Source organism: Chelon labrosus (assembly GCF_963514085.1).
Source record: "Chelon labrosus genome assembly, chromosome: 11".
Taxonomy (NCBI): domain Eukaryota; kingdom Metazoa; phylum Chordata; class Actinopteri; order Mugiliformes; family Mugilidae; genus Chelon; species Chelon labrosus.
This window is the reverse complement of record NC_140344.1, coordinates 647799-671210: the sequence shown is the minus strand read 5'-3', so window position 1 is coordinate 671210 and position 23412 is coordinate 647799. Positions and strand designations below refer to the sequence as shown.

General features: G+C 43.5%; 1 protein-coding gene and 1 pseudogene across 3 annotated transcripts in view; both read right to left on the bottom strand.

The window, feature by feature from the left end:
* Positions 1 to 23412, bottom strand: part of ripor1 (RHO family interacting cell polarization regulator 1) — a 116512-nt gene that overhangs the window by 24285 nt on the left and 68815 nt on the right. For both annotated transcript variants that reach the window (XM_084555222.1, XM_084555221.1), the window contains exons 3-6: positions 1646 to 1798; positions 1368 to 1446; positions 1206 to 1229; positions 810 to 863 (exon numbers count right to left, since the gene is read on the bottom strand). In XM_084555222.1, the coding sequence (XP_084411348.1) occupies positions 810 to 863; positions 1206 to 1229; positions 1368 to 1446; positions 1646 to 1798 (310 nt within the window). The remainder of the gene's footprint in view (positions 1 to 809; positions 864 to 1205; positions 1230 to 1367; positions 1447 to 1645; positions 1799 to 23412) is intronic.
* LOC311495625 (putative nuclease HARBI1) lies at positions 8134 to 10839 on the bottom strand (annotated as a pseudogene). Its single transcript has 3 exons — positions 10808 to 10839; positions 9491 to 9631; positions 8134 to 8454 (listed from the first exon to the last, which is right to left on the bottom strand). The product of its transcript is annotated as a putative nuclease HARBI1 (transcript).

Below are 23412 nucleotides of genomic sequence, written 5' to 3'. Positions count from 1 at the left end.
ATTGTTCCAGGTTCGGTATAAATGGAACAGGGACTGTACAAAGAGAAGAAAATAGTGTGCTTCCAAATTAACAAGCTTATATATTGCTAAAAAGGTTTATTACATTAAACATGGGTTCATTTACAAAGTAGCTCTGCGCTCTACTGGTTGGCAAACAGGCACAAACTATTTTTGCAGATGAATATGAATGAATGTAACTTAGTTACATAAACAATTATATGGCATGCCCATTCAGTATATAAATGGCAGTAAGTGAGAAAAAACACAGGAAACTTAAACACTGTACTTTAGAACCATACTGAGCACTACACGTACAATTTTGGGACAGGTATAAAGTAAGCTGCTAATGCAGCCACACAGTTAACAAAGCATGTGATACACAATGAACATAGTAGTGGCTTAATAGTCTCTTACTCACTTGCACTCGCCATACATCTACCAGATGACATCTGACAAGTTTGTTCTGCTGAGAGTGTAACGGTCCTTACAGAAGACTTTGTACACTACTTCTAAACTCTAAACTACTGGAGGGATAACAGATCGAAGTTGATCATGGTTGGTCAAAGATTGGTCCACCAAGAAGACCTTTACCAACACTAGCCACCTAAAAATAACTACTTTTCAGTACCAAAAATTGGTTCAGTCTCAACAAAACACAGCCAAAAATGTCTTTAACCCAAACCAATGTGTTGTATTTTTAGGTTTTTCTATATTGTCATCCAGTCAACAAACAGTAATTCAGTAAGACAGATACACACAAAGAGGTTTCCTAAACAAAATTAAATCTTAGGGGATTGTGTTGGTCTTACCTTGCTGAGATGAAACTCCAGTCGTCTTATATACCTCTCAGTTACCTTCACTTGCTGTCAATGGAAAGCACAGAGTCAAGTATAAATTTGTATTCGTCAACACTGGCTGTACTGTTTTCAGTGTATGTCAATCAACGTTCAGCTGAAGGCACCTGCTAAAAACACCACAGTAGGGTGACCCCCCTGTAATGTAATCCATACAACCCACAAATACTTTCATAAATGTTTTGGACTAAAAGGCAAGCAGTGAGGGAGTGAGTGGGAGGGAGTCTGTCCTTTGGAAAGTTGGGAGATGTTTAAAGCAACTTAAAACAAAACAGTTTCTACAAAAACCTAATAGCATTCTTGTACAAGCTAGAAGTTGCAATAATAACTGAAGAATTTGCAGTAGCTCACCTTGTCCAGCTCATACAGGAAACCCTTAGGAGACAGAAAAGGTTACGTATGTCACATTTGTAAAGAAGTGGTAGAACACTAATGTGATAACGTTATTAAAGAGGTTAACAGTTTTTAGATTTTTATTTGTGCTGATGAGTGTAACAGTGAAGCATCACATACCAGTCTGGAGTTTCTTTTTGATTGTTTCATTTGTCTAGTGAGGCTATCCAAATCCATCTGATGAACTTGCAGATAAGACCTGGAGAACACAGACACAGTGTGTAAGTTGTTGTTGATGTGTAGTATGCAACAATGTCCAGGAAATTATTAAAACTTTGCCCTTCTGCCCCTTTTCCTCTATATACAAAACTATTCAACACGTCAACAGAAAGTAGAAACTACAGTAAAGTTGCTGCAGAGTTTGCTACATGAGCAGCATTTGTTGTGAGTGTACTCACTGAAGGCCCTTTTTCAGTGCCTCATAGACTTGATCAAGTCGTTCTGGTTGAGGAACTTTATGTGGTGGGTTGGACTTGGTAGACATAGTGAAAATCCGGCTGGCTCTGCTGGGCTTCCTGCTGAGACCTGGAGTGCTGAAGACTGAAAGGTTCCTGCCACAACAGAAATATTAGATTGTCATCAATGACAAATAGCTTACATGCTAGTGACAGATGAGCATGATCAAACTCTGAATGGCCAAAAAAAAAGTCACCACCAAAAAAAAAAGAAATGTCACACACTCTAATATTTTGTTGGAACGCCTTTAGCTTTGATTACAGCACACATTCACTGCGGCATTGTTTCGATAAGCTTCTGCAGTGTCACAAGATTTATTTCCATCCGGTGTTGCATTAATTTTTCACCAAGATATTGTATTGATGATGGGAGAGTCTGACCACTGCGCAAAGCCTATGCCAAGCACATCCCAAAGATTCTCGATGAGGTTAAGGTCTGGACTCAGTGGTGGCCAATCCATGAGTGAAAATGATGTCTCATGCTCCCTAAACCGCTCTTTCACAATTTGAGCCTGATGAATGCTGGCATTGTCATCTTGGAATATGTCCGTGCCATCAGGGAAGAAAAAATCTATTGATGGAATAACCTGGGGCCTCATGTACGAAGACTTGTGTGGATTTCCTTCTAAAACGTGGAGCACGCTCAGATCTAGAAGCGTTTTTCCTTTGCACATTCCAATCAAGCGTACCCAACCCCATCCCTGTCCACGCCCCTTTTAAATATGCAACTCCATGTCCACGCCCCTTTTAAATATGCAAATCATATTTAAAATGACCCTGCACCTGAGATTCCCCTCTCTGCATGATCAGAAAATGAAAACCAGTAAGACGGGAAAAAAGGTGGAAAAAAGAAGAACTTAACAGAAAGAGAATTGGAGATGCTACTCACTGGAGTGGAGATGTGCAAAAATGTCCTCTTTGGCACACTGTCCTCCACGCGCCACAGTGTTGGTTAATTGCATTTGCGCATCACATATGATCTGTATATTGATCTAATGAAAATGTTTCCTGTTGACATTTACAAATTCATCATGTGATGCCGCTTTTATATAAATGTGTGTGTAGTCGATAGCTCCGATTACATTCAGAAAACCGGTTCTCGCTGCAAATTGCTCTTTAATGTTGACCTGTTCAGATGCATTGTGGGAATTTGATATCCCTGACTGACATGCGGACAATTCCGTCCCACACGGCTAGCATGGCTCTGGTCAGGGTCGACCGGCACAGCCACGACCGGTCGGACTAATTGTTTTCACATTTATGACAGTTTCCCAGCATCACCTCTAAGTGTCGCCAAAGGATCAATACCTGTAGAAGCCAGCATACGCCAGCCATGACGTTGGCGTAGGCACGTACAAGTTCCCGGACATTTCACTCATGATACATCTAACCTTTTCCGTGAGCGAGTACGTACGAAACGTTTTTGTACGCACACAACCTTCATACATGAGGCCCCAGGTCATTCAGCATATTCAGGTAGTCAGCTGACCTCATTCTTTGGGCACATAATGTTGCTAAACCTAGACCTGACCAACTGCAGCAACCCCAGATCATAGCACTGCCCCCACATACTTGTACAGGTAGGCACTAGGCATGATGGGTGCATCCCTTCATTTGCCTCTCTTCTTACCCTGATGCGACTGATGCGATGGTTCCCCACTATCCTTCCAGTTTTAACAATGTGTTGGACAGTTCATAACCCAGTTTTAGTAGTTTCTTCAGTCTCCTTAGATGTTTTCTCTGCTTGATGCATGCCAATGATTTGACCTAGGGCTGGGCGATATGGACCAAAAGTCATATCCCGATATATCCAGGCTGAATATCGATATACGATATATATCCCGATATGGAGCTTTTTCAGATTGTGGATGGCTTGCGGAGTGCTTCCACCCCTGGCTGTAACTTGTTTATGGCACTATCTACATATAACCATGGGTCGTATTAACCGAATACTTTCCATCATTGACCATTTTTGACTGATGAGTTTTTGTGCAAATTGTGCAAAATAAAAGAGTTTGCATACCACCGAAACACTTCAACCCTACGGTGCCATCTAAGAGCTGTTAGCGCTAGCAGTCCTGGTCCGAGTACGGACAAGACGTGTCGGCAGCCCAAACCTTTTTATTTTTCCTACCATTCAAAGTCAATACTGTTAATACTGAAAATGTACTTAAAGTTAATGAAATTTGTTGTTGCGCCCCTCCTCTGTGCATTAAGTCCCTTTAAATTTGAGAGGTTGTGGAGTATTTATAATTATAATTATATGTTTACAATTCATGAAAAACATGCCTGTCCTTTTCTCTATTTTCATTACAGATCCTAATCAGATTTGAAAGTAAGTGAACATTTTTCCTCAAAGTTGATGTGTTAGAAGCAGGAAAAGCATCTCCAAAATGCATCTCCAGCAGCTCTTATGGGGTGTTCCTGGTCTGAAGTGGTCAGTATCTATCAAAAGTGGTTCAATGAAGAAATAGTGGTGAAACGGCAACAGGTCACAAGGGCTCATTGATGCACTTGTCCTCTAATTTCTTTTCTCTGGCACTGCTCTCCTGTCATCTAATTTCTTCTCTAACTGTATAGCATGTTAACTGCTGTGGGTCCCTCCATATAAGCTGGGTACTGCTCAAGGTTTCTTCCTGTTAAAAGGGAGCTTTTCCTTGCCACCATCGCCTTCAGGCTTGTTCTAGGGATTTAAGGCCGGGTTTCAGACCGGATTTTGTAAAGAAAATTTGTATTGTTATTGAGGCTATATAAATAAAACTGAACTGAATTGAAAATACCCTGCCCCATTATAACATCCAAAGACGACGACCAGACATCAAGCTATGTTTAAGAGATCTCAGCATCAACCCATGCCCTGATGAGAAGACAGCTGGACAAGCTAGCTTTATTTCAGTGGTTAGTTAGCCTATGGCAGGAAGATCTCAATGTCATCAAATTCGCCCAAAAACATTGATAAAACTAAGAAAGTGGCTGAATTTAGACAAACTTTTTTTGGTATAGAACGAGGTGTAAGACAAAGAGAAAGCAATTCAGGTCTATCGATGTATAACTTGTTGTACTGAAAATAAATTCTATTTGTTCTGTTTTCACCAAGTGTTGTTCGCCCGAACGTATACGTAAAAAAGAAAAAAGCTCACACTCCAAAAAGCTCACAAAATCACACTCCCCACCTGAAACCCAAGAGCACTTGACTGAGTCCCTTTGCAACAGGAGTATGACTTCAGACACTGGCCGTAAGAACAGTTTTGTTCCACCGTCTTTGACAATTTTCACCTTGACCTTCCTGACCTTTCCGTCATTGCTTGGAAAGGTTCTTGTGATCAGTTCTGTGGGCCAATCATCCCTCTTTCAACATGACATTCATTCATTCATTCATTCTTCTTCAGTCGCAGGGTCTGCTGGAGCCCATCCCAGATGTCATCGGGCGAGAGGGGGGTACACCCTGGACAGTCTATCGCAGGGCTAACACAGAGAGACAGACAACCATTCACACTCACGTGCATACCTACGGCCAATTTAGAATCACCAGTTAACCTAACAAGCATGTCTTTGGATGATTGGCGGAAGCCGGAGTATCTGGAGAGAACCCATGCAGACACAGGGAGAACATGCAAACTCCACACAGAAAGGCCCAGTCGGACCATGGATTCAAACCCGGGACCTTCTCGCTGTGAGGCGTCAGTGCTAACCACCTCACCACTGTGCCGCCGCCTTTCAACAGGACAACATCTCCATTTACATTAGGTCTTTCCATTCTCCATTTCTGTCGACCCTGGAGCCCACTGACGTATTCCCTCCTCCATCTCTCCCAGAATGTGTTGGCTAAACCTTTTGAACTTGCCGCCACTGACGTCTCCACCAGCGTCAAGTTGCCTGAAGGAGCCTTCTGTGTTGGCAGCATAGCAGGAGTTATGGTGTGAGACTCGTCTGGACCTCATGTGTGAGCTTCACAGGAGCATTGCGTTGAGGATCTGACGTGCAACCCCGATCATCCTCTCCCAACTGCGAACATATACAAAGAGTGTGGGGGATTGAATAGCCACACACAACCCTGGTTCGAGACGTAACTGGAAATTTGCTTGTTGTGCCAACCTATGGAGTTGATCTCAATTTCTCGGCAGGCTCCTATAAAATTAGTTTCAAGATCGGACCGCAGCTGCTTAACAGGTCCCCTAATTGCGTAAAAGCGCAGAAGGGCGTTGATGAAACTGGATGAATCCATCGATTCGATTCGATGAATATGTATGGCACGTGTGCTCATATACATGATTGCCCAATGCTTGCCATTTGCCAGTCCTCCATGCGTCCTCCTTGAGGTGACACACCATGGCCGAAACAAATCCAGTCCTACAAAGGTGAATGGGCGTCTGTGCTCAAGCGATCAGAATGCATTCTAACATGCATCTCAGCTATGGGTTTGAGATGCATGTGGCTACGTGCAGCCTCTGGGGTAGAGATTTCATCCCAGTTATTGGGAATTAGGCTGCACTCGATAAGTGTAAAGATAGGTGAAGTTCCCCATCAGCTGACTCCACCATAAATCCAGTGGCCCTCCTTCCAGCAGTGTCTGTGATTCCTGAGCAGGTTTTGAGGGTATAGGGAGAAGTTTCACTCTGGATCCCAAACACGTCAAAGAATGCTGCTCTGGCTAGTGACACATTGCTTTGACGTCTAGTATCACATGTCCTCATCTTTTTATCAGGATGCCCCTTCGGATAAACATTGACCAGACAGATTTTCGAACAAGACTCACCTTGCAGACCCTCACCACACACCTCGGCGCATAAAGAGGTTGCTACGCCTGTGATGCATTCAGTTCCCCACCATGCACTGCAGCAGGTGTGTTGGAACTCGTAGCCCAATGTGCTGATCCTGGATGGAGTGGTGTGACGTGCCGGTCATTATCACACTGGTATCGGCCTTGCACTCCTTAGCCTGGTGTGTTGTTGAAGCACAACATTTAAAATATATGGCGTTCTCTTACGGGAAGCGTCTTTGCTCTGCAAGTGATTTCTCCCAAAAATCTCAACATTTCTTGAGGGAATGAGGTTTCTTGTGGACATGACACTGTCTATCTTGATCCATGACAGGCCCTTTGGATGTGTGTAAGGAGGAAGGGTTTCCTACTTCAGTTTTACTGACTGATATTGGAGGTTTGGTTTTCCAGTGTTTGGACGAGGACCAATCACCTTTAAACACAGCTGAGTTGGAGGTAGGGGAAGCAAAGCTCGAATCATTTCTCATCTCTGCATAGTTATCTGCAAAGAAGTCTACGAAGAATTAAGAATAAGAATAAAAATAAGAAAAACCTTTGTTAGTCCCGCAATGGGGAAATTGCAGAAAGGGGGGTATGGAACTTGATACTCCCTCTTATAGTCAGATCCCACTGTCATCCACTGTTCTTGGATGTTGTAGGGCAGTTTCTCAGCTACAGGGTTTATTGCTCTTGCTGTATCAAGAAAGCCAAGTTCATTCATTCATTCATCTTCTGGACCCGCATATTCATGTTAAGGGTCGCGGGGGTCTGCTGGAGTCTATCCCAGCTGTCATTGGGCGAGAGGCGGGGTACACCCTAGACAGGTCGCCAGTCTATCGCAGGGTTAACACAGAGAGACAGACAACCATTCACACTCACATTCACTCCTACAGCCAATTTAGAATCACCAATTAACCTAATGAGCATGTCATTGGACGGTGGGAGGAAGCTGGAGTACCCGGAGAGAACCCACGCAGACACAGGGAGAACATGCAAACTCCACACAGAAAGGCCCAGTCGGCCCATGGATTCGAACCCGGGACCTTCTCGCTGTGAGGCATCAGTGCTAACCACCTCCCCACTGTGCCACCCAAGAAAGCCAAGTTCCGGCATGGAAACCCTCTTGCTTTGCAGCTTCAATTTCTTGGTGCAGGTCTCCAAGATCTTGAATCCTCTGGTGATCTCTATTTGAAAGCTTTGGGAATAAGTCTAATCTATGCTGGACAAGCTTCAAGCTCCATAGATGGATTGTTAACATGAACTGCTCTCACCCTCTTAGCATGATGTAGTGACTCCCCACCAAGCCACTTAACAAGCAAGTCCAGTTTTTAGCTAGGTTTGAGGTTAAGTCCCCCCACAGCATTGATAAAGCTAGATTTCCAAGACAGATAACTAGCAGGCTGGTTATTGAACACTTTAAATCCAGCTGTGATGAGATCTGGAAGAGCTAGATCTACAGCTACCTCGAACACACCTCGAGCCTCTGATCAGCCTGTGACGATATTTATGGTTGCTGGGAGTATTTCCAGCTGGTCTGCTGCAGAGCCTGAGCAGGAAAATCTGGGGGATCTGGCTGTTGCGTGTTGTGACTGCCATGGTGACCTTCAATGCCTGGAGGGTGTCTGCTTTGTGGCACAGGTAAATCTTCAATTTCTTTATCAATATGAGCTTATCAATTTGAGCTGAACCATAACTCTAATATTATGCCATCCGGTCGGTTGGTTTGGAGCTCTCTGTATAAAGCACTCTCCCTCAGGATACGTGCAACATGATTAGACCCAGGCCACTTCACGACACAGTTTGTGATGGTGAGGTCAGCGTCACCCACAAGTTGGGAGTACATCAACCCTTTCGGGGTGATGTACTCCCAGTCCTTCCCATGAGGTGCTCTGGTGACAGTGGCAGAGAGAAGGACCCTGGACAAACTGCTGTCCATACTGGACAACGCCCACCACCCTCTGCACAACACCTTCATCAGGCAGAGGAGTGTGTTCAGTGGCAGGCTGCTGTCTCAATCCTGCTCCACCAACAGACTGAAGAACTCTTTCGTCCCCCTGGCCATGAGACTGCACAACAGCTCTCAGTGATGGCAGGAGGCACAATAGACAATGGACAAATCTTTTTGCACTACTTACTGGATACTCTGTCATTGCCATGTCTGTCTACCTCTGCTACATGTGGTGACTGACTTTCATTCATTTATTCATTTCATTCATCTGTTTACAGCCTAATTTAATTGCACACAGTCCTCCCCATTTGTAGTTCTCATATTTGTAAAAAACACTTCTATCTCTACTGGTCACTTTATATTTTTAACATAGTTTATAGTTGTATAAAACATTTTTATTTCTAGTTACTTTCTATTTTTTATATAGTTTTTGTATTGTATGTTCAATGTATGTTACTGCTACTGGATGCTTGAATTTCCTTCGGGATCAATAAATTATCTATCTATCTATCTATCTATCTATCTGGATATGCACCTGAGTGCAGTCAATAAACCCAATAGTATTGGATACTACTATTATAATAGTATTCAGTCTGACATAGAAGCCATCTATGTCAGACTGGAAAAAAATTCGCTAAACAGAGGAGGTGGACTGAGATTTAATCTGCCATCTGTTTACAATACAGTTTTAACTTCTGTCCCCAAAAAGCTTCAACCTCATTCATACCTTGACACTGGAGCCTCTGACGAACAAGAGTCATTAGAGCACCATTCATAGGGAAGAGGACGAGGACAAAAACAGTCCCCCCTCAACGACAGGTAAGTACCCAATCGTTAATGGAAACTCTACTCAGATGAGTGGTGAAACGTCTTCTCAAAAAACTCTACAAGTCCAGTTGCCTTTTTTGAACCTTTTTTGGATATACCATGACCTGGATGACTGAGAACCTTCACAGATATCTTCCCCAAAAGAAAAAACTTGTGCTTGGTCTGGGCAATCTGGTTATCATTTGGAAGTGAAACAAACTGATTGACCAGGCTTGGCCAATGCAATTGACACAGCTTTCACTACATCACTCACAGTTGATTTGTCCACTCCTATATTGTCACCAACAACTTGGTAGAAAGTCCATGCATAGATGCATAGAAGCGCAGAGCAATGAGGACCTGTTTTTCCACAGACAGACTGTGACTCCTTCGGGTTCTCTGTTGAAGTTTTGGCCTGACAAGGTCCGCAATGTACTTAATATATGCATTCCCAAAGTGAAAGCGAGTATACAGTTCTTTAGTAGTGTATTGCTCCAGTGGTTTTGCACGCTCAACATACACCCTTTAACGGTATCCTCTTCCACCAAAATGGTGGTAGTGATGGACAAACTGCCATGTCAGTGCCTCTCTGTAAGTCCTCTGAGAAAGGCTGAATATAAGATGGCTGTCAAATACCCACCCACTCATTAGCTGACGTGCTACTATGTGCACTACAAAAGATGAGGTGGAACCATGGACTCAAAAGGACCTAATTTCACTGTTGCAGAAACCCATGCACTGCTGGAGGGTGTTAAGTGCCATTATGCCTCAATAGTAGGAAGTTCTGTTGCAGGTGGAATGGTGACTAACAAAAGGAAGAAAGACATTTGGGTTAAAATCACCCAAATGTGAATGGGGCCTGGCCAGAGAAGGACCTTGGACCAAGTGAAATTTAGACGGAAGAATCTGAGGGCAACAAAGGACCTTGCTGAAGCAAAAAACACCCAAACAGGCAACAAATCCTTCAAGAAAGGTGAATACACTGATGTGATTCTGGACATTATTGGAGGTGAGAACTCTAGAGCCCTGCACGGGATTCAAGGTGTTGTAGGGGATGGTGAGCCTACGATTGCAGTGGAAAGTGAGCCAGTTCCTCCTAATGCAGAGGAAACATGTATTCTGGATCTCAGCCCTATTACTGAAGAACAACCTTGAAGCGTTCTTTGCCAAATAATAATGGTGATGCCTATGAATCACTACTTAAACGAGAAACTGAAAGAGCAGAAGCACAGATACTCCTGGCAGAGGAACAAATCAAGCTGACCAAACTGCAGCAAACCAAAGCAAAACTTCAGATCTGCCTCCTAAAAGCAAGGCTTGGAAATGCTGGTCTCTCCTCCTTAGATGAAGAAGAACCCTGAACATTCTTTATTTTGTTAACTATTGGACATGTAGCCTTTTTTTTTTTTAATTATTTAAGACGTTTTCAAAATGTCCACAATGTATTTGTTAATATGTGTTTTTTATTTGTTGTGGCTCAGATGAGGGGTCATAAAATAAATAAATAAATAAATAGAAGTGAATGTTTATTTTATTTTTGTGTTTTGTCTCAAAATAAACACTTAAAGTGACCCCATGTTGGCTCTTCTACCTGTTGTTCTTTACATAGCTGGTAGCCCACATTGTGATATGTTGTCCCATTTAGAGCACTGGTAATCTGGATTTGGTAATCTTGAGTACTATGTATCTGGATCAGGGTGATTGAATCCAATGTTGCTTTGAAAAACCGGCATAAAAGTAAGACGGATTACCTGATCCTGGATAGAAAAGAATGGGATTTTCAAATCCAGATCATTTTGATCCAGATTAAATTTTTTGAACAACTGGCCCCACAAAATTACCCATTGTCGGACATGAAACACTCCTTTTCCCATGCCGCCTCTCCTCCTCCACCGGCTGCCCCAACTCCTCTTTTCCCTCCTACGGCACTAATTCTCGGCAACTCGCTGGTGAGAAACATCAATTTTTTTAACGCCATTACCCACTGTATGCCTGAGGCCACAACTGTTGATATCCTGGACAAACTTTCCAGTCTATTAATGTCACTTCCATCGTCCATCACAAAGATAATTGTTCATATTGGCACATGTGACACCAATCGCAAGCATTCAGAGTTTACAAAAGCCAATTTTATTGGTCGGTTTATGTCCTCATCAACAGCGGAAAATCCATTTTCATCCCCGGTTCTCAGAGCTTTTCAGCCACCTTCTCTTCACACCTGGCGCAGTCAATGTGTGGTTCACTCAAGATTAACTTTATCCACAACTTTGATTCTTTTTGGTCCCGCCCCTCTCTGTTTTCACCTGATGCTCTCCATCTAAACAAGTCCGGTAGTCGCTTGCTTGCAACTAACATACAGCATGCCGTATCATACCAGCTATCCCTCTGTGCATAACCATAAACAAGACTTTGGACTGCTTACACTGCAACCCCTCTCCCCCACATCGGACAATCAGATCACCTTTCTTTGTTCCTCACCCCCAAATATTCACTCAGGTGAAGGTGTTGATATTCAATCAACAGTGTCAGGCCATCAGCGAGGACCATCAAGGTGTGGCCAGCGGGAACAGACTCTGTACTCCAGGACAGATTTCACTGAAGAAGCTCTGGCCCCGAAAGGCAGCCGGACCCGACATGGTGTGTCCACGACTCCTGAAGACCTGCGCTGCTGGACTCGGGGAGCCGCTACAACGTGTCTTCAACCTGAGTCTGCAACTTGGGAGAGTGCCCACCCTCTGCAAGACATCATGCATCATTCCTGTGCCCAAGAAGAACCGGCCCAGCGAGCTGAATGACTTCCGACCAGTGGCACTCACATCATTTGAAGTTTAAATATGTCTAAGAATTGGATTTTTTGCAGCTCTTGCTTGTAGCTGGCTGTCGCCTGAGAGCCAAGTTGGATGTCTTCAATAAAGCTCCGGGCGTCACGTTCCTTTTTTTGTTGACATCGCCTTATTGGCAGGAAAACGGAGGTTCATGACAGTAGCACAACTACAATAACAAGTAACTGTTTAGTCCTGAATTTCTTTCTCATTGTGAGTAGTTTAGTGCTGAATGAGCAACACTTCTTTGTAATCCACGTTAAAAACATGAGCCTAATTTGCCTTTATGAAAAGAAATCTGTTGGACATCGTGTTAAAAACATGATAAAGACATTAAGACATTACACTTGGAAAACGCTGGATTCTGTACCTGATATAAAGTGATCGCTACACAAGCGAAATCTGTTTCTTGAGGGATCCCACCGCTCCGTTTTTTCGTTCCTGCTTCTTGAGCGTTTTATTGCAGTAATCCACATCTGCCGTCTTGCAGTATTTTTGGGAATCCTATAAAACGATTTCCCCTTTACTTGTCCCCGACTATTCTGACATCCTGGGGCACAACAGCTGTCAACCATTTCTGGATGTAATTCGTACAAGGACAAGCTAGTTAGTTGCTCACAGTTGTCAACCAAAGTGAGCTTTCCTGCCAATATGGTGTTGTGATTGCTGGTGCAGGGTGATGTCAGCTACCGGAGCTCTATTAGTTGCTTAAATTCACACTTCATAACGCACCACATTTAATTGTCAGTAATGGTGACGGCGTTGTAACAATGGAAATAGTAATTAGTTGGATTGCCCGTTACTGAAAAAAATAACGCCGTCACTAACGCCGTTTATTTTAACGGCGTTATTCCCATCACTGGAAATGGCATTATTTTATTCAAATGTGACTGAGACCTTTATCTACCTAAATGTCAGAGGGTACTGACTTTTTTCTCTAATTCTATCTGTTTCACAAGTGTAATTCATTGTATTTTAATAAGTGATCTCACGCCCGTTTGCATTGTCAAAGTTACTGCATGACGCTGTTAATACAAACTTAACAGGATCTGTATCCTTTTCAAAGTATGAGCTCCCTAGTGTTTCAGTGGGCATATGCCATTCATTTCTTAATAATGCTTTTATTGTGAAATATTTGCAGGAAGCTGATGATGGTAAAGCTCATTAGTTTGCAGGGTTCAGGTTAGCGCTTGAAATTAAGCTAATATTACAAACAAACGAAGAAAATGATAAGCACAATTACACAAAGAAGAAGAAAAAGAAGAAGAAAAAGAAGAAGACAATGTTTAAATCTGGAGAGATGGCTTAAATTAAAAAAAAAAAGACCGCTTGTTCGGATGAAGCAGGCTCTGGGTCACCGGAAAAGAGAAAGAAAACAGCAAAAAGAGACTTTATAAAGAAGAATATGTAATGTTGGGATTTACAGCAACTGACTCGGACCCTCAGCAACCTCTGTGTTTTTTATGTGGAAAGGTACTGTCAAACCATGCCATGAAACCAGCACACTTGCAGCGGCATCTGAGCACCAGGCATCAGTCATCAGTGGGCGAGACTGCTGACTTTTTCACACGAAAATTGTCCGAATTCAGGGGGGACGCAAAGTCACATGTGTGCCGCAAGTCAGACGGGTAGCTTTGCTTGTCGCCAAAGCCAAAAAGCCATATACACAATAGCTGAGGAGCTAATTGCACCAGCTGCAGCTATCCTAGCTGAAACGATGGTGGATAAAAAAGCCGCAGATGCTGTAAGGTCTGTGCCGCTGTCTAACGACACTATATGCCGCAGGGTGGATGAGATGGCTGGTGATATTGTTCAGCAGGTGACTGACAAACTGAAAAGAGCGGGATCTTTTGCGGTACAGTTAGACGAGTCTACTGACGTGAATGGAGAAGCCCAATTGTTCATGTTTGCTCGTTTCAAAGATGACACAGTCAGCGATATAGTTGAACACATTGTCTTCTGCAAGCCACTACCTGAAAAAACCACGGGTGAGGACATTTTTAATTTGATTGACTGTTTTTTCACGGAGCACGAGTTGGACTGGAAGCGCTGCTTGCATGTAAGCACAGACGGGGCAGCGTCAATGACAGGTCGGCATCGCGGACTTGTCTCTTGCATCAGGCAGGTAAACCCCGACAAAGCATGCACTGCATAATTCACAGAGAAGCGTTGGCTTCCAAACGCATGAGCCCAGAACTGGACAGTGTTTTGACAGATGCTGTGAAAGTAATTAACTTCATTAAATCACGACCTCTCAATGCAAGACTCTTCCACAAACTGTGCGAGGAAACAGGCAGTGACCATCATCAGCTGCTGCTACATACAGATGTACGTTGGCTATCAAGGGGGAAAGCACTGCAGAGACTATTCGAACTGAGAAAGCAGGTGCACGATTTCCACTCAGAGCATGGACATCCTCTGGCTGCTAAACTTGAAGACCAGACCTGGTTGGCTCACCTGGCTTACCTCACTGATGTTTTTGGCCGTCTTAATGAGTTGAACACAAGCTTGGAAGGTAATGACAAAACTGTTCTTCAGATGTATGATAAAGTTTCAGCACTCATGAGAAAACTGACCTCTGGTTGAGAAGGTGTGAAAAGGGGGATGTCAGTAATTTCCCTCAGCTTAACTCTTGGATAGTTGACATGAAAGAGAACATGAAGCAGAACATTTTGAAAACTGTAAAAAGGCACCTGGCCAAACTGACAGCTGAGTTTGAATCCTACTTCCCAGACACTGAGGACATGTGTACTAAACTTGACTGGATACGCAGGCCGTTGCACAGCAACATGGATACAGCACCAGAGCAACTCCATGAGAGCCTCATTGACCTGTCTTCAGACAGTGGCTTCAGACTGAAGTTTTCAGAGACATCACTGACACAGTTTTGGTGCTGTGTGGAGAAGGAGTACCTGGAGCTTGCAAAAGAGGTCCTGTACCAGTTGCAGCCATTTGGGTCGACATACTTGTGTGAGGTCACTTTCTCAGCACTGACACACATAAAGACCAAACAGAGAAACAGACTTCAACTGGAGAGAAATATCATTATAGCTGTTGCCACTATCCAACCCAGGTTACAGAAACTCTTGAGTGGCAGACAAGTGCAGTTACACAGCACAACTCACCACACCACACCCAAGTGACACAAAAACAGAAATGAGGATAGTTTGCTTTGATAATACACACACTGCCTCTCTATAAAACTAAGACTTAATTATACGATATTCATTGAGATTTCATACTTTTGTTCTTGAAGAGTGCATAAAAACATCTGTGGTATTACTTCATATTTCTAAAAGCTACTGTATAAAAATTCTGTTTTGTTCCTATATCTGAAAGCTACTGCATCTGTTTTGTTACATAATGTTAAGAAGATGCTGCATTAATATCCTGTTTTACAACTGCAATATTATTTTATAAGAGTTAATAAATGCCATAATGCAATTTAAAATGCAGTTTCTGCTGTTTCTATCAAATTGCACCCCCACCCCCCGGATCAGGTGTGGGGGTCCTCAGGTTCGATCAAAAATATGCTGGGGGTCCGGGACCCCAAAAAGGTTGAGAACCACTGACGTAAGTAACGGTCCAGGTGACTGATGCCACTGACGTCACTGTGGCCAGTGCTGCTTGCTGCCCATGCACTCCAATACAGACAACAAAAACGTGGTGAGTGAAATGCATCAGTTTTGTGTTTACGATAATGTTTGTTTTTGAGACAATGCGTTGCCAGTTGGCATACAAAGACAATTTCTGTCTAGAGTCTAGCCTGAATGTTAACAAGGGGCGCTAACGTTTAGCTATGTGGCGATTAGCGTTAGCCTAAAATGAGGCTTAGGAAAGGACACTTTCTTATTCATTTTGAAGAAATGATATAGACAAACCTAAAATAGCAGACGTTTTGTTGTAGGGGTCGTTTTCTTTTTCCATGTTTTTTTTTTTTTTTCCGGCTAGTTAAACATTAGGGCTGCTGCCATAGCTTCTGCTAGCTGACCATTGGCGTTTTTTTCTGCTGGCCTGGCAATTGCAGATATATCGAGCTTCAATCCAAAAATAGTGTTTAAAAAGGCAACTGTGGACTTGTAGAGGTTTTTTTTTTTTTTTTTTGAGAAGACATTTCACAACTCATCCGAGTAGCTTCTTCAGTTCTAGGGGACTGGTGGGAAGTTTGAAGTTTAGGAACTTATACGAACTGTTGTTTGTGTAAACAACCATAAACCGGGTCAGTTTGAATGTTGTGTTTATAAACTGCAATTAACAAACCCACAGACTCTATTTTTAAGAATCTTAAAGAGTTATTTTTATTGATTACATATTGATACTGACTACTCACAGTTTGTGTAACACTGTAAATCCTTGTTTTTACATGTACATAAATTTAAAAAATTGCATTGAAATGTCTTGTACAAAGCAGTAGATGTAGGGATGTAGGGACACAATTGAGATGTGACACCGGAATATTGTCATCAGGATCAGTTTTAATAGAACTACAGTAGCCATATTCAAGGATTCAAGGATTCAAGGATTCTTTATTGTCATTTCAACACATGCTGGTACATGGGATGGAACGAAATTTGTTTCTCTGGTACCGATTCAAGCCATGAGTAAAAAGTATAAATATAGAATAAAATTAGCTAACTAAATATAGTACAAAATAGCAAAAAGTGTATAAATATCGGCAGTATAAAAAGTGTCAGCACTGTAATAACTGGAGATTAACTGCAATGAATGATACAGTAATATTCAGTCCTGTACCATTGAGATAGCGTGCAAGTGGAGTTAAAGTGACACTGTGCAATCTATGCAGATGTGTCTATGGGTGGCTGTTTGGGTGGGGGGTTCAACAGTCTCACAGCCTCTGGGAAGAAGCTGTTCCTCAGTCTGGTGGTCCTGCTCTTAATGCTCCGCAGCCTCCTGCCTGACGGGAGAGGGACGAACAGTACGTGTGCGGGGTTGGTGGAGTCTTTCCTGATGCAGGTGGCCCTTTTCCTGCATCCGGAGGTGTAAATGTCCGTAGTGGTGGATAGACTGCGTCCCACAGTCTTCTGTGCAGCTTTCCCCACCTTCTGCAGAGCTTTCTTCTATGCCACAGAGCAGCTGCCGTGCTGCCACCACACACCTGTAGAATGCTGTCAGGGCTGAGCTCCCCAGTCCGGCGCACCTCAACCTCCTCAGAAAATAGAAGCGCTGGTGTATGGAATTAGAACGCTGCCATAAATCGTGCGCGCGCAATGAGACTCGCGCGAGCGCAAATCAAACATCCGCGAGCGCAATGAGACTCGCGCGAGCGCAAATCAAACATCCGCGCGCGCATTCCCCCCCCCCCCCCCCGAGCGCTTTTCCAAGCACTCGCGAGCTATTTTGTAGCTCGCGCGCGCGCGCAATTTTGTAGCTCGCGCGCGCGCAATTTTGTAGCTCGCGCGCGCGCAGAGTCCGCTCGCAAAACTTTCCCCTGCTCGCTCGCGAAACTCTCCTCTCCTCGCGCGGAAAACTGTCCCCTGCTCGCGCGCGAGTTATTTCTTTTAGTGGGCGTTTTTGTCAGTGAGGGGGACGGGCCTGGGGGCATGCCAATCACCATTGTATCCCCGAATATAATTGGTTGAGCGTATTGGCCAGTTGAACAGCAGGGTACGGCAACACTACTAGGACAAACGGGACAAACACTTATTCACACTCCAGAACAGAAGGTGGCGGTAATGCACCAAAAAGCTGGTTGCCGAACCGCCATTCAGGTAACGTCAAAGACAGTTCCCTGCAAACATTTCATCAACCTTGACGGTAGGTCTAAGGGGCGACCTCTAGCGTGAAACGAGTTTAAAATAGGTCTAGGTCGCGCTTCGACCACAAACCAACTTGATGAAAAAAATAAATGTAGGTCTAGGTTGCACCTCGACCACAAAACAACTAGAAGAAAAAATTAAATTATACAACCAATCGGGTGAGAGCCCTTCTAGCCAATCAGAGGCGAAAAGGGCGGGACCTTCTACTCCAAACCTGGCAGCGGAAGGACTGCAGAGAAGCAAGCACGGCATGTACCGAACAGTGTTTTCGGTAAGTTCGTTGACATAAAACATTAGAGACGGTTTATATGTGTTCATATCATAAACTGTAGGTTCATATGCAACTTTCTGTGTTTTAAAAAGTGTCATTGACCGACCGTGCGTTATGTGTTTAACCGTCGAGTGGATTTCAAGCTAGCTGCTCACTCGGCTAACATAAACAGGGCTCTGCAGTGTGCTTTCTGTCTAATATTCTGATATTTTTGGACTATTGGAGTTTAGAAATCCAGACATAAATCAGTGAAGCACTTATACAGACGAGCTGACATAGAGGTGTCCAGAAAATGCATTTTTTTCCCCAAGATAATTTGAAAATGTTAATTTATCTTCATTAAAAAACAAACAAACAAAAAAAAACAATAGTAGCCTAATCTATTGATTAGCTGTTAAAATGTTAATATTCAGTGGATTGTGAACATAAAAATTTGACTCCCAATGCAATGCCTAATTGTCTGCTTTGTTAATCAACAATGCTTCTTCTATTTAAAATCATGTAATGTTTTTATTTTATCATTATCTGGGACTTTTTGGCCTATGTAAATATAACCAAAAAGCAATTTATGTCTGTTTCATGACTTAACATTCATGTGATGTATGTAGTATGTACGTAGGTGAATTAGATGGTAAAACGGTGTATAATTTTCCAAGATGTGTTTAAGAATTGTTAAGTAATATACTTCAAATGTTTATCCAGCTTCACATGACAGAGTGAGGATCTCCACTCCAGGTGAAGGAGCCATTGATAGGAGGGAGAGGGGTCCAGAGGAGATTGTGATCGCCTACAAAGTGTTTTTCAACTGTGTTGGTGTTTTTATGTTTATTGCACATACAGCTAAAAAATAAAGAGACCACTGCTGCGATTAAATTGGGATTATTCCACTAATGTTGATTTCTAAACTCCTCCTAAGTTTGAAAAGTAGTGTTGTGTTCTAAAATGAATATGAACCTGTTTTCTTTGCATTATACAACGTCTGAAAACACCAGAATTGTTTTGTCATTTTGACCTGTTGCCATTTTCTACAAATACATGTTCTAAATGACAATATTTTTATTTCCAATTTGGGAGAAATTTTGTCAGTAGGTTATAGAATGAAACAAAACTGTTCATTTTACTCAAACACATAGCTATGAATAGTAAAACCAGAGGAACTGATCATTTTGAAGTGGTGTCAACTTTTTCCAGAGCTGTATGTGTAAGAATCATGTTGGTCTCATTATTTTTTAGTTTTTCAAGTGTTCTGATTGTTTGTGTAATAAAACTTTAAAGAAATTGCACTTTTGTGTTGTCAAACTTATAATTTCCCCCCAAAGGTAGGTTCTGTTAATACATTGTATTTATATAAATGTGTTTATTTATAGCAAAAAATATTTTTAATATCATTTATTATTCATTAAATGTATTATCTATATGTAAACACTAATTGTTTTTACAGTTAATCAGTCAATTTGAACAGATAACATTTTGACGTCGAACAAACGTTAAAACGACGTCGAGACCTAGACGCAGCCAGGGGCTTTAAAAGTAATGCTGAAATGCAGGTTGAAAAGACGTCAGATCGCAACGTCAACATCTTCTCTACCTGCATTTGTCAACCTCTTTTTAACTCCACTTCACTGCAGAAACAACATCTAAAACTCGACACATACAGCTGTAAATATATATCAGAATATTTACTGGATCGTTTTTAGAAGGTGAATAATGCGCGCTTAGAAGACATCTGTGTTACAACGGGACGTCGTGGAGACGTTTAAACGTTGTTTAAACGTTGTTTAAACGTTTAGACGTTGTTTTGTTAAAAAGACGTCGAGGTTGCAACGCGACGTCGTTTCAATTTGCATTTCAGCATTACTTTTAGACCTCCTGGCGATGTGTACGTTTAGACGTTGTTTCAACGTTTATTAGACGTCGAAATGTTTGCAGGGTTGTGTCTCTTAAAAAGAGTGTCCATGGGCATCTTTGCCTTAATAAGATTTTAATAAGAAATAGCCTACTATATTTTGACACACATCTGCATCTGGACCATACGTCTATATGCTGCTCTCATATCGAGAGTTGCTGACGCCTATATAAACTACAGGCCTTCTATCTTTTTTATTTATTTTTAGGATTTTTTAACATTACGTTTATTATTTTCAGGGAGAAAGAAGTAGTCTAAATCGAGAATATGAACAAAACAGTTTTACCAAAATAAAAAATGTCGTTGTGCAACAGAATCCAAGTTACAAAAAATGATCAGCATTTTATCAGATTAATGTCGACGATGGAGGGAAGGAAAGACAGCACTCAGTCAAACATACTGAAGTTCATTGCTCTGTGTGACATTTTGCAAACTTTCAAGTCAAGACACCAAATCACAATACATGTCATTCAGGCATTCGGGGCTGTGTGGTTTGTCCCGTTTGTCCTAGTAGTGTTGCCGTACCCTGCTGTTCAACTGGCCAATACGCTCAACCAATTATATTCGGGGATACAGTGGTGATTGGCATGCCCCCAGGCCCGTCCCCCTCACTGACAAAAACGCCCACTAAAAGAAATAACTCGCGCGCGAGCAGGGGACAGTTTTCCGCGCGAGGAGAGGAGAGTTTCGCGAGCGAGCAGGGGAAAGTTTTGCGAGCGGACTCTGCGCGCGCGCGAGCTACAAAATAGCTCGCGAGTGCTTGGAAAAGCGCTCGGGGGGGAAAAATGCGCGAGCGGATGTTTGATTTGCGCTCGCGCGAGTCTCATTGCGCTCGCGGATGTTTGATTTGCGCTCGCGCGAGTCTCATTGCGCGCGCACGATTTATGGCAGCGTTCTAATTCCATACTGGTGTTCCTTCCTAATCAGGCAGGAAGTGTTGGTTCGCCAGGTGAGGTCGTCAGTGACATGGACGCCCAGATACCTGTAGCTGGAGACCACTTCCACCGCTGTCCCTCCGACGTGCAGGGGAGGGGGGAGGTGTCTGCCCCTTCTGAAGTCCACGATCATCTCCTTGGTCTTCTTCATGTTGATGCAGAGGTTGTTTTCTCTGCACCAACCCTCCAGGTGTTCCACCTCATTCATGTAGTCGGACTCGTCGTTGTTAGTGATGCGTCCAACCACAGCTGTATCGTCAAACTTCACACTCTTCACACAGCTCGGATGTATCAATGAGCAGTCGTATGTGAGCAGGGTGAACAGGAGGGGGCTCAGCACACAGCCCTGGGGGGAGCCGGTGCCGATCGACAGAGGATGCCATATCTTCTGTGGTCCACACAGCCCTCACCCACTTAGAGAACAAGGACTCTTATGTTCGCATGCTCTTTGTGGATTTCACATCAGCCTTTAACACCATCATACCACAGACCCTGGTACATAAACTGACAACACTCGGACTGAGCTCCACCATTTGCAACCTCTGTGGATCGGTTCTTCCTGTATGCATACTGGTGCGGGTCCACAGTGACGTCGATGCAGTCCTTGATGCGGGCCATGACCAGTCTTTCGAAGCACTTCATGACTATCGGGGTGAGGGCTACTGGTCGATAGTCATTGAGGCTTGTCACTGTGGACGTTTTTGGAATGGAGATGATCGTGGTGGTCTTCAGGCAGGTGGGGACCGCCGCCTGTTGGAGGGAGGTTTTGAAGATGTCTGTCAGCACCTCGGTGAGCTGGGAGTGCAGCCCCTCAACACCCGCCCGGAGATGTTGTCGGGACCAGCAGCTTTGCGTGGGTTAATCCTCTGGAGCAGGGATTCCCAAAGTGTGGTGCGCGCACCCCTGGGGGTGCGTGAACTGCCTCTAGGGGGTGCGCGAGATGAAAAAATGCAATGGCGGAGAAGAAGTTATCTTCTTCTACGCACCGTATATATGCACAACTAACTGAGCCAGCTGCGCTGCACTTGAAAATCATCAGATGGATCCTCATTTTTATATCTGTTCCTGAGCCTATGCTCTTTGTTATTTATGTTGTGGGTCTTGTGTAACTTTATTACAATTTAGTTAAAATGACTGACAGCTGGGATAGGCTCCAGCACACCCCCGCGACCCTTAACAGGAATAGCCGGGTATAGAAAATGAATGAATGAATGAATTAAAATTACTGGCATTCTAATTTTATTTCCATGACTGCTTTATTATGATGACGGGGTTGTGTTAGCTCCACGGCGATTTAAATTTGCTGCAATTTTTGTTTAATGCGGCTGAAAATATTAGCCATATTTCCCCCAACTTATCTGCTTTCTGCCTCTGAGCCTGTCATCCATCCCCTTTGCTCTTAAAAGTGGAAGCTTGTGCGTAACTTTGTTTCATTGTATGGAAAATGTTACAGTGTTCCAGTTTAATTCAAACGTGAGAGCGTGTTGTTGTGATCGTGATTATTTTGTTATATGTGTGTTCTGGTAACTTGAGCATGATAAAACATGTTGCCTCTAATATGGCTATAAAAAAGCTTGTTGCATTTTTTTTTTTTTTAACTCCTTCATGCTAGTGTCGCGAATTCGTGACGCACTGTTTCCGCTCAGACTGCAGCCAAAATAACGCATGTAATACTCCAATGTCGGTTTGTGCACATTCAAAAAATTCCAAGGAACCTTTTGGAAGCACTAGTTTCTCTTAGGACCGGACGGAGTGGTAAGCAAAAACACAAATAATTAATTTCTTTATATAATTGAAAATCAATTCAGGCGTTAAGGGTATGGGGGATTGGGGGTGCGTCAGTGTGGTTTGGGATATATACGGGGGTGCGCAGCCAAAAAAGTTTGGGAACCGCTGCTCTGGAGGGTCCTCCTCACTTCTGCTGGGGTCACGCTGAGGGGCTCTTCTCCTGGTGGAGGGGTGAGTCTGGTGCTGGGGGGGGTCTGGGTCCTCAAAGCGGGCGTAGAATCTATTGAGAGCGTCGGGTAGAGAGGGGTCCCTGGGGCATTGTGCATCTCTGGTGTTATAGTCTGTGATGCACTTTATGCCCCTCCACATACTCCGTGGATCGTTGGACATGAAGTGTCCCTCGATCCTCTGGGCGTATGCAGCCTTGGCCCTCTTCACTCCTGCAGTCAGCTGTCTTCTAGCTGCCCCGAGTGCCAGTCTGTCACCAGACCTGAACGCAGCATCCCTGGTTTTTAGCAGAGACCAGACCTCTGCATTCAGCCAGGGTTTCTCGTTCGGGTAGCATGTTACTGTCCTTGTGGTGGTGACATCCTCTGCACACTTGTATAGTCCTCTAGATCCACCGCTCCCTCACAGACAGCTGCTTCTCTGAAGATCTGCCAGTCTGTGCGCTGGAAACAGTCCTGCAGTGCAGGGACAGCATCACTGGGCCGCACGGTGATGGTCCTCTGCGTTGGTGTGTGGCGTCTGAGTAGGG